We start from the raw sequence: 12,352 nt of genomic DNA, 5'->3' as shown, positions 1-12,352 counted from the left end.
AGTGTTCATGTTTTTTCTCCTCACTATTCTCATCCTTAGCAGTGTTTTCATCTCAGAAAAAAAATGGGTGAGAATTTCTCACCCTTTCTCAAAAGCAGGGTGAGATTTCAAAAAGTTAAGTGAGATTTCAAAAATTTAAAAAAAAAAAAAAAAACGTAAAGAGACTTGAAAAAAAATTTTTTTTCTTTAATTATGATGCATTTTTAACATCTTCTAATTTTTAAAGCATTGAATATTTTTGCTGCATCATCATATGGAAAATGTTCTACATCTACTTTTTTCATCAGCTATTCTCATTAGGTTGCTCAAATGCGTATTTGTTTCGTTTTGATCGCTTCTACCCACATTTGTTTCATTTTCATTTGTCCGTTTCGGAGTAGAAGATATTGGCTTTACAAGGTATTTGTCCATCTTACATTAACGAGCAAAAACTTTTAACGTCTTACATGAAGAAACCTTACCCACGGTAAACACGTGGTTGCAGAGAAATGCGTTCTGAAAGAGGTTCCATGGTTCAGAAGGATGGTGTTCTGTTGTTCTTAAAGGTTCTGAACAATACTGGTAAATAGGGAAGCTAGATAATGGGGCAGATGTTGAAAATAATAAAAGATCCAGGAAGAAAAGTGAAACGGATTTTATTCTAAATGGCGCAAAGGAGAAATTTTTTTCAAAATGCGAGAAATTCGCTAATTTTGAAATTTTTTTTATAGATTGCGCGAATTTCTCGCGGTAATCATTTTTTAATGCGAGAATTTAAAAAAATATGCGAGATTCTCGCGTTCTCGCGCTGTAGTGAAAACACTGCTTAGTTTCTGTTCCATAATCTTACAAATATATAAAGTAGGGAACCGATTATCTGGAACGATCGGGACCATCGCTATTCCGGATAACTGATTTTTCCGGTTTTCTGAATCACTACAAAAAGCTGTTTTTTCATTGTTAAACCAAACTAAAAATAAAATATTTGGAAATAATCTTAAAAAGAAGAAAAAATGATGAAGTAATACACTAATAATTATTTCCAAAATGATGGTAAGGTAAACATCTTTCAAAAAAGATAGAAAAATCCTAAAATCTTAAGAGGAAAAAAACATTTTTTTAAAAAAAATAGAGGGAAAATGTATCGAATTTTGTTTCGGTCAAAAGGTTTTCTGGTTTCCGGATAACGGGTTCTGCACTGTATAACAAAAATTATATATGATAATTATTATACATAACACATACATTACTAGGACGGACACAAATATTTCTAGGAATATTGGTGATGGTGGCAGAGCTGTCCCAACTTAAAGTTTGATGAAAAAAAGGAAATAAATAAAAGATAATTGTGAGGTAACTTAAGATTGTGGAAGTATAGTTGCTTAAATATCTTTCAATGTAGGAAATTAATATCAAAACTTATTAATACAACTTCAAGGTGTGCAGTCAAATTATTAAACAAAAAAAAGCACCTTTTAACCCCTTAACGATCGATTAATTTTCTAGAAAACGGTCATAAAAGTGCCAATTTTTTGGCATTTGTATTCGTATTTGATTAGAGCTGCAACTAGTTCAAAATAAACTGACTATCTACAATTACCTTAAAAATATACTGGTACTGCTTTCAGGTGTGTAAAATGAGAAATAAAATGTTTTCCGGGCAAAAGAAATGAATTAGTTTTATTCTTATTGGCACGTTACTACTGAACACTCCAGCCCGTCAATATCACGGGAGCGAGAAATAGCGGACGAAATCTCACCCCATTATTTTCACAGCAGCGAGAAGGGGTTAAGCACTCAAAAAGATTTTTAAGCACTTTAAAAAAATATGATAATTAGGCAGGGTTGGAAAGTTTTTGACAATTGACGGTTTTATCTTGTTTTAACCGTCATGTCAAAAATAAAAAAAACTTTCGGCATAGTATTTGGAAATTGTCAAAAATGATGAAATTTTGAATCATGTAAAACGAATGGCGTTTTCATACGCTACGGACTGAAAATACGCCTCATAAATTGGGATTGAATTAATTGTGAAAACGCTGAAGAAAACAATGTGAACTGCCCTTTTTTGCAAAATTCGAAGCGAAAAACAACACAGTGAAGGAAAAATCTCATTTTGAAAAAAGGAAAATTAAGCACTTTTTAAAAACACCCAATGAAAAAAGCACCTTTAAGGGTTTTTAAAAAAGGAAAATCAAAAATAAACACCTTTAAGCACTTTTTAAAAACGCTACGCACCCTGAACTTTTAGTCTTTTACGAAAGACAAAGAGCATTCACAGGGATCTGTCTAGGTTTTTCTGAGAGGTACATATTTCATGAAAATTTAGACATTTTTCTATTGCGAAAATTAAAAATTATATTAATAAATCAACACAAAAATATGGATCTATCGTTTCTTATGGGACACAAAAATAAAATTTTAAGAAAAAGTATTTTGTGAAACTACGGTTTTTCCTAAAGTCGCTGATCAGTGAAGCTACCACAGTAATAGAAAATTTGGTATGGACAGACCCCTGATTCAGGAATAAAAATAATTATTAAAGATACTGATTTGTTATCATACAGCATTAATTAATGTTTACTTAAATAAATCACATACATACAAGGTAATTTTCAAAATCAAAAGAGCGACACAATATTGGCAATTTAATTGATGAATGAATGTCGATTTTCAACATTTACCTTTTGAGCTTTACACATAGAACCAAGTGCTTGAACATCATGACTCAAATGCCTGCCTTCTTGTAAGCACAAAACACAAACAGCTACTTTACAAAGCATGCAGTACATACTGAGTGCTTCTTCATTATGATCCGAACATTTCGGTTCTTTGTTTTTATTTTTGGCCCTGAGGGCAGCTTTACCCTCGTGTGGATTGACTAAAGTATGTTTGGCTAGTGGTCCCCGGGCGGGGTGACAATTATCGCGGCACACATTGCAATAAAATACTTCACATTGTAAACACATCACAGCCGCTTCTTGCGGTTCATCTTCGCACAACTGGCACTGCACAGCGAGATTCCTGCTCTCGCCGTACTTATCCACTATGTTCTGTAAAGCGCGATTTTTAGGAAGATTGTGTACTCCATTATCATCGAAATACACAGTTTTTTGACACACGGGGCAGCTCAGAGACAGGGCACTACTGTGTAAAGGCGGTAGAAGAATACCCTGACTCGGAGTACCCACATAACTGTTTGGTCTGCTGTTACAAACGACACCGCTATCTGTTTCACTGACCAAGCTCAATTTATCGACATCAGGGCAATCAGGAGGAATATCATTCAGATGATTTGCATCTTCCTGTGTCGCTTGGTTCACTTGCTGTGCGGGCTGCTGGACATGTAGAGCACAGTTTAAGCACAGGGAATGATAACAAGGTAAAAGCACCGGATTGCTGTAAAAATGTTTACACAAGGGGCACTTTAATTCATCCTCCATCATTTTGCTTTATTTTAGAATACATAAACAATATAAATACTCGGAAATCGCCATTATCACGGGCGAGGCAAGCACCAGAATCCAGAATGCTCGGCGGAGCAGCACTCGACTAGAACTAGAGGACGCTATATTCGGTTTCGCTCTATTTCGACAGAAAATTAATTCACGCAGCTCAAATCACATCACTGTTGGAAGAAAAAAAGTACGTTGATAAATTCTAGTCTTTATTTGAATTAATCCTTGTACAACGTAAATTTCAAATAAAACGAAAAAGCTTTATTAAAACATTTCGTTTAACAAAAGACTCTCCACCACAATCTTTCTTCATCACTCTGATGTTGACAGTCCATGCTCCAATCACAACTAGCCTTTCAGAGTTGCTCCGAAAACGGTGAGTCACACCTTTCTTGAAAAAGAACAGATACTTTAGAACCGTTAAGGATAACAGTGATTCAAAATCGGTAGTTTAAGCGGTATAACTGGATTAAATTTTCTTGCTCTGTTTCGAGATTTTTTGTTCTTCGCTGGCTCACTATAAATATTTTAAAATATTTAAACTATTCCCTTCAAATACTTAGAGATATTAATTAACTTAACAAAAGCTAATAAATTAATTGCTTAGGGGTAGACCATATTAAATGTACTATCGTATTTTTTAACCTTATAATGAAAAATAATATTTTATTACAATTTTTTCCGTATAATAAGCATAATTTATCGCTGATAATTATTATTATTATTTTAGTTGTTAGATTGTTATTTTTTCAACCCAACAAAGAGACAGATTGTAAACTAGTATAAACACTAAATATAAATAAGTTAAGAAAGAGGTAAAAAATAGATTTGTTAAACGGAATTTAATATTATAAATTTATTGAAATAAATATTTAAAATTTATTTTAATGAATGAAAAAATAGTAACATACTCATAGTCTTTTCTTGGATAGATGTATGATTTATAGAGCTTTAATTAGTTAAGAAGCAATCATAATAAAAAAGAGAAAGAAAAAAATTTTTTAATCAATTTGAATTTTTTTTTTCTTTTTCATAAATACAATCAGTTTATGAGTATACACAAAAAATCTTCCATTAAACATCTTAACGAATTGTTCCGTAAGTATAATAATATATAGTTCTTTTTCTGGAATTGTTTTGAAATATTTTAATACTTCGTTCAAAAATATTTGTTAAAATTTAATTTTTCATATGAAACTAAAATTTTTGTTACAATATTCTCCTAAGCTTTGGAAAATGTATTAATAGTTTTTTTCCTTCTTTTTTTATGTTTAAACATTCTTTTGCCTATTTCTAACGTCCAACTACCAAATCTTGACAAAAAATATTGTCGGACTAACCGTGAGAAGTTATCCAGAATTTTCTCCGAGTGTGCCTTTGTCTTCTAGATTGAGTTCAAAATTATAAGGTATATACTTTATTTTATAACCGGCGTTTTACAGCCGACCCAAATCTGAGTTTACGACTATCAATGTTCAGCTTTGTAGCCTTGTAATTTTGAGCCCAATCCTGAAGACAAGGGAACTCCTGAACCAAGTAGTAAGAGATATTTGCCTTCGTGGAGGACATTTTGATGGAACTAACCAGCATTTGAGTTACACAGCAAGGAAAAGCCCACAGTTATGAGAAAATGAAAAGCTTTTGTGGTCTAATTTTTTAATATTTAAAAACTTTCTCCAATGCTGCATTAGCTGGGCTCATAAAAAATTGCAAAAAATAATAATAATTCATTGATTTTGATAATTTTCATCTAGTAGGAAAACTATCGCTAAATTGGCGATTTAAAAAAAGGTTTAATAAGTTTTAAAATATTTTATTTATTTGTCTGTTCTAAAACCCAGCTAATTCTTTGCTGTAAAATGGCATATAAATTGCAAAATTACAGTTTTGCTTTAAGTGTAAGACACTTAAACTGTAGCAGTTTTATTTTCTTTGGCGATGTAACTTCAAAAAACCACGTTTACTTAGAGATGTTTTTTCGCCTTCTATTCGGTTTAGCGAAAATTATAAGCGGGTAGAAGAAATATGATCTTTTGCAACCAAGGAATCAAAAATAGCAAACAGAAATCTCATTTAAATTTTGACTAAGTATTGGAAAAATTATCGCGACATTTCTCCGATACTGATTCAAATTATCACGATATTATCGGTGAAATTATCATTTGAAGGTTTTTTGATTTGAAGAAAAAACTAACCCCTTAAGACTATTACTTTTTTGTGGCCACATACTCTTATGACTGAAGATAATTTGTTCGATTTTTTTTAAATTTCGAATTAAGTTAAAAGTTATCAGACTTTTTTTCCTCTGATTTTTTTACGTTATCTTGGGAGGTTATATTGAATATAATATATTCATAGTTTTCGTAATTTGAACGAAAACATTATCGTATGATCTGTTTTCGTTTTTAAAAGAAATTTCTTCCCCCTGGTTTCATTAGTTCTAGTTCAAAAAAATTTCTTTTCCATTTCTGTTCTTGTCCGCTTCTCCTTTCTATTGTGGTGAGGTTTCTATTCAATTATACGAAATTTAAATTTTTTAACCTAAATAAGTTATTTTAATTTTAGTATATTTCAGGTCAAGTTTCGTAATTCAAACGCATTAACAGCCGGATAAAAATCAAAAGAGTAGATTTGACTTCTTTTCAATTTGAATTTCTATTTTGGCTTTAAGATTTGAATTATTATTTTATCATAATTGGAATTCTCAGTTTTTAATTTTATTTTAGTAATTTAAAGTTATTTAATTTTGAGGCTAGAATTAAAAAAATTAATAAATAAAAAACAGGAATAAGACTTCTTTTTCTATCTGATTTTTTTTCTTCATATTTTGTTTATAAACGTGTATAAATAATATTATAATTCTATTTTGAACTTTTTAACGTATGTACTTTAATGGTCATTTTAAGATAAGTGAAATGAGCGAGCGAAGCAATTTGAGACAAAACGCAAGCAGTTTCGAGGGTGGGCAAGCGATAGTGAATGAACAGGAAGTGTAATTTCAAATATAATTTTACTAAGAAAACATTAGTTTCAGACTGATTTTATCTAAAAGATGATGTTTTTTTCCCGCCGCGTAGTTCAGTTTAGCGAAAACTATTAGCAAGAAAATTATGATTTTCTTACAACCACATTTTGTATGCTAGAAGATGTGTAACGCGTCTCTTTTAAATTTCGAATTACTTTTAGGATAATTAAATAGTTTACATTGAAAGATTTTCGGTGTAAAAGTGAAAAATTAACTACCGTAAAATAATGTTTTGTAAGCGCGTAGACTTTTGATTAAAGTATAAAAAGTTTTTTTTTAAAGATAGTTTCAGAGTTATTAAATTTTAAAAATATTTTTTATTAAGCACCGAATTGTTAATAAAACTGCGCATTTTCCAAATCTTTTGGAAACAAACAAAGTCAAATATTCTCCTTCATGTGTTTTTTTTAAAATTATTTTAATTAGACTTGGCGTTAATATTTATATAAATTAATATCAAGAGCCCTTCCTCACAGTAAACCTTCATAGTAGCCCTTCCTCATGTGTCTGACGTGAGATCATCCTTTCATCAGTTACCATTTTGGCTTTTCGATTTGAATTGCTACTTTTTATTCTGAAATTATGCAAATTTTACATTTAGTATTTTAAACTTATTTAATCCCAAAGAATGATAAAGAATAAAGGACAAATAAATGATAAAGAAATCAAAGTTACGCTTTTTTAATGTGAAATTCCTTTTATTTTTTCTTTGCTTCTACACGTGTGTGTACTAATAATTTTATTTAGATTTTTTGAACATTTATAAGTCATTTTAAAACAGTCAAAATGAGCAAGAGAAGCTGACTGAAGTTGTGAAACAATCTGAGGAAAAGAAAAAAAAATGCGAAAGCAAATCTGAGGGTTGGTGAGTCATGGGGTGAAGAGCAGTTATGGCTTAGGTGATAGAGCGTTCGCCTTCCAATGACATGAACCGGGTTCGAATCCCGGCGATGGCTGGTCAATACGAATTCCACATCCGGGTTGCACCGACCACAGTGCTGACGTAAAATATCCTCAGTGGTAGACGGATCATGAGTTAGAGCCCCCTTGCCGTCAGGCTAACCGTGGTAGGTTTTAGCGGTTTTCCTCTCCATGTAACGCAAATGCGGGTTAGCTCCATCAAAAAGTCCTCCAAGAAGGAAAATTTCTCCCAGTACTTGATCCAGGAGTTCCCTTGTCTTTTGGATTGGGTTCAAAATTACAAGGCTACGGAGTTGAATATGAGATTAGTAGTCGTAATCCCGAAAATTGGGTATTTTGTTCTACGACGGTTATAAAAAAAAACTCATGGGAGTGTAACCTTTAAACTATTTAAAATTGGGAGAACATTAGTTTTTAAGTTAATTTATGCCAAAATTGAAGTTTTTCTCCTTTTTATTGCGTACTTTAGGGCCAACTATTAGCAGTCGAACTATAATTTTCTGCAGCCACAATAAAATTGCAGTATGATTTTTTTCCCCTTCAGTTAAGTTATCTAAGCCTGATGAACATGAACAAAGTCTTACTATTAATAAATAAACCCAGGATACTGAAGCATTAGGCCTGATTAAAAACTTCATTCGATTCAAAAATAAATAAGTAGCAAAATAACAGTCGACATGTTTCAATCGCTTCAAAAATAGGCGCCCATTTTCATTTAAACCACTTTTGTTTTTTCTCATTCACGTCTGGCAAGTCTTGAAAATCGGTGCCTACTTTTGAAACATGTCGACTGTTATTTGCTGTTAATTTATTTTTGAAGCTTTTTGTTTAAATTTCAAATATATTTTGGAGTAATAAAATTGTAAAGTGTGTTTTCTACAGTGAGAGAATAAATCCACTCCATATATCTTTGTCGCTCTATCAGTGAACGCCGCGATAGCGGGCTGGGCAGGTAAAAAAGAGTGAAACGATCGGAAAAGATCTGTTGGCATACGATAACGAGTAGAGGGCTTCGTCTCTAGTGTAGCTAATAAATGCAATGAATGAAATAATAACTATAAAATATATTAAGGTATTAAAACGGAAACTTGAAAGGAACTGTGTCAGTTTCGGGGGTTAGTGAGTGACAGCGACCAGAGAATGGAGCCCTCTTTCGTTCCTAAAAATGAAACAGATACCCAACAAAAACCAATTGAAATAAATGTTACATTCCTCAAGAACAAATTGTTAAAATAACGCTTTCTGCATTCTAATTCTTCATAAATCTACCAATCCTTATCTCCCCCTCTGCATACCCCTATACGAGTGGTCCCATGGACGTCGTAACCTCCATCCTATAGCTTCCACCATGTAAAAGGGGGCAACCACAAACGATTTTTAGTTTACAAATTTTGTGGTGGGTTTAAATTTCATTGCTAGAATCAAAGCTAAAATAAAGCAGCCTTAACAATTTGTTCTCGAGGAATATAACATTTCTATCAATTTGCGTTTGTGGGGTATCTATTTCATTGAGGAACGAAAAAGCTGCTAGTTTGCTGAATTATGCTAAATGCATGTTTGATAAAAACTGCTAGATGATGTCCAAACATGTATCTTGTAGTTGAGGAGGGCAAGATTCAAAAGCGAATTGTCGTAGTTGACCTATACATTTTGAACATAACTCAAAATGTCAGTTTAAGAAAATGTGACCACAGCTTGAAATAAGGTTTGAGAAAATGAATATAGCTCAAAAAGCATATTTAAGAATTGATATGCGTATTTTCAAAATAAAAAAAATGGAAATATCTCAAAATATGCATTTAAAAAAATAGGCATAGCTTGAAATGCGTATTTGAAAAAATATGGACATACAGCTAAAAAGGCGTGATACATAAATTTGACATAACAAAAATACGCCTTTTGTGGGTTTTTTTTTATTCTAGAAATTGAACCTAAATTTTTAAAAACATCTATTTTTTTTTCCTTCAAAATACGAGGTACCATAGCGAAAAGGCTGGATTTCCTACTAATTATAAGTGTCTCTTTTTTTTTTCTTATTGTAGACTAATTTCTAACGACATCATATTCGAAATCTTGCTTGTCCCCAAATACAACAATTCCTTAAAAGTTTTGCTTTTGTACAACTTCGTGGTTCTAACATTTTGCTGTGCATTCATGTAATAATTGTGTTATTCAAGTCACGCGCAAGACCCATAACTGAGTTTTTGACATTTAAATAACTGTTGCGATTTTTATTATCTGATGTATATTCAAGCATAGCACAGTTTTGTTTCTCTAAATCTTGCCACTTTTTTTCGAGTTGAGATAATTCTTGAAACGTTTTATTTCCATTTAGTTCTTTTGATAATGTATCATACAGTTTTTTAAGTTCCCTTACAACTTTTTGAATTCCATTTAAGTGCACCAAGACAATTTCCCTTTCTTTCAACAACTCAGATTTCATACTTTCAGTACAACATTTCATTTCTTCAGTTACAGGAACTGATTTTAGTTGTTCTTTTAATGATGCCATTTCTTTCCGTAGATCATTTAGTTCATCTTTCGTTTGGACTTCTAGTTGATCGAGTTTAGCTAATTCTAAAAGCATCTGCTCTTCCGTTTTATTAACGGGAATTATTTTTTTTTGGTCTAGATTAATCATTTCGCTGATTTTTTCTAGAAAGTTTTGAATTTTTTTCTTATTCTTGTAACACTCATCCAACAAAATCTCACGATTTTGGTTAAAGAATAAAAGAAATTCATCCATTTCTTTCTCTCTCTTCTTCAGTTTTTCAACTTTTTCTTGTCGTTCTTTTCGTTTGCCATCGAATTCTTCCTTGTCTATTAGTTCTGCTTCTTTTTGGGTTATTTGAGATTTAATATCGATCGTTTCTTTCAGAATGCATTGTAGCAATTCACCAATTTCTTCCCTCATCTGGTTTAGCTTTTGGAAATCCTTGTTTTCTATGCTGCATTCTTCAAGATTATTCCTTTTTGTCTCTCTTTCTTTCAATACGTAACATAGTTGTTTGGCTTCCTTTCTGCCCAAATAGTCACACTCTTTTTCCAATTCTTCTCGTTCCAACGCCAACTGAATTAGTTCCGTATCAAAATTTCTTAAAGTTGACGCAAGCTTTTTGTCGAGTCGCAGAAGATATTCGTAGCGATTATGAGAATCACCAGATGCCATCAAAATTTCTGATACATACTCGTCTTGATTTATTTCCTCCTCAAGTTTGGACACCATTTCTTCCTTTTCTTTCCGTTTTTCGAATAAAGTTTCAGCGTCTTGCAGTAGTTTTTCATTGTCCATTTTCAGTTCTTGGCACTTTTCCTCAATTCTAGTTATATTATAATCGGAATTAATCGCATCAATTACTAAATTATAGTCCGCCAATGCTGCTTGCAGACGTCGTAGTTCCAAAGCTTTGTTTTCGGCAGCTTTCTTGTACAAAAAGTAAGCAGACTGATCGCTTTTCATAAAGTCAATCTCTTTCATAAGCCTTTTCGTTACGGAAGATATCTCAAATCCTTTTCTGTAAAGCAATCCTTTGTAATATGATTTGTCTCGAATCTGTCTTTTTTCTAAACTGGAATTCGGCCTTGATGTGACGAATCCTTGATTCGAAAGGATAATATTGGTGAGATTCGGACAGACGACAAAATCGGTACGCTTTGAGTCAAAGCTTGATTTTGAGTTACATCCGAATTCTAATGACAATTGCCTGCTGGACATTGATAATCTTGATGATGATGATGTCTTCGTAAGTCCAACTTTTTCAGGATTTTTTCTGACTTTAGATGAAAATTCAGCCTCGTGTTGTCCACTCATTGTTGCCAGTTAGCTTTGCTGAAAGGGCATTGAACAGCGAATGCTGTACATACCATAAAACCTCAATCAAAATTAGAGCAGCGGTACTAAAGATGTAATTGCTATATTTGGATCAGATTATCCAGTTTTTCTGTTTTTACATTTGCACAACGATAAATATGCAGGAACTAAATCAAAAAATATTTATGCTTCAAAATGATGGTAATAGTTTACAATCAAGAGCCCCTCTTACGATTTGAAAACAAACTAATATATATGAAAGTACAACCAAGAACTAATCCCATAACGATAAACAAAATTTGCGGTAACCCGAATGTGACGTCATTGAAAGCAAAACTGCAAAGAATATCATGGTCGCCAGAAACGGCGTTTCAGCAAAACGGATAGAAAATTATCGCCGCCAAACCATGGCGTTCCCGATTCTAAATCTCAACCTAACTTATTTCTTATTTTTTATGATCAGTTTTACGAATTTGTCACGTGCATACGTGCAGTTTTGTTTAGTTGAGTACATCTGCTATATTGTTTTCAGTGCTTATTTAGTGATTTTTTTTATGAAATTGTAAATAGATCAGTACATATATCAAGCAAGCTAAATAACCATTTTTGTTTCTATACATCTGGTCCAGAGTTAAGTGACTCCAATAATTACCTTCTGAAGAATGGACGTTTTATTTTGTTTTATCTGAAAATTTGAAGATGTGTACTCTTTCTTTTATTGATGCATACAATTCGTTCAAGGTTTTGAGAAATTTCTCCAACTTACTTCTCATTGAATATTTTTTTAAAATTTTTATTTTACCCTGTGCTTTTTGGTTTATCCAATATGATCTAAACCTGATGTAATTACAGTAAGCTCTCGAACACACCTTAAAGGAATATATGAGAACAAGGTTCCTGCTGTCCTTACAAATTTTAAGTGATAGCGAAAATAAAATAAGCAAAAATACAGTCTTAGTGACCCGACTGATTCAACGTGCACCAGTTACCATTTACTACAATCGATCTCACGACCTATTGGACATGGGTCCAGCGTCCCACCAACTGGGCTGTCTCGGCCTAGTTGATTCTTAAAAGTTGCTTATGGTACTTTTCCTAAATTAAGAAGTTGATATATATATATATATATATATGTATATATGTATATAACTGCTAAAA

The 12,352-nt window shown here is 32.3% G+C and overlaps 2 protein-coding genes across 2 annotated transcripts in view; both read right to left on the bottom strand.

Moving 5' to 3' along the window:
• Nucleotides 1-3,794, bottom strand: part of Trim9 (E3 ubiquitin-protein ligase Trim9) — a 29,159-nt gene extending 25,365 nt beyond the window's left edge. The window contains exon 1 of the mRNA XM_043045672.3: nucleotides 2,664-3,794. Within this exon, the coding sequence (XP_042901606.1) occupies nucleotides 2,664-3,425 (762 nt within the window). The 5' untranslated portion in view covers nucleotides 3,426-3,794. The remainder of the gene's footprint in view (nucleotides 1-2,663) is intronic.
• Nucleotides 3,795-9,535: 5,741 nt separating this feature from the next.
• On the bottom strand, nucleotides 9,536-11,194 carry LOC107441063 (intraflagellar transport protein 74 homolog). Its single transcript, XM_087158547.1, has 2 exons — nucleotides 10,186-11,194; nucleotides 9,536-10,038 (listed from the first exon to the last, which is right to left on the bottom strand). Exons 1-2 carry the CDS (start codon nucleotides 11,192-11,194, stop codon nucleotides 9,536-9,538), a joined length of 1,512 nt encoding a protein of 503 aa, XP_087014673.1.
• Nucleotides 11,195-12,352: the final 1,158 nt, after the last annotated feature.

The sequence above is a fragment of the Parasteatoda tepidariorum genome, chromosome 3 (genome assembly GCF_982258835.1).
Source record: "Parasteatoda tepidariorum strain Cologne lab strain chromosome 3, Ptep-v5.0, whole genome shotgun sequence".
NCBI classification, from domain to species: Eukaryota; Metazoa; Arthropoda; class Arachnida; order Araneae; family Theridiidae; genus Parasteatoda; species Parasteatoda tepidariorum.
The sequence above is the reverse complement of the archived record's forward strand: the minus strand, read 5'-3'. Positions and strand labels throughout refer to the sequence as shown.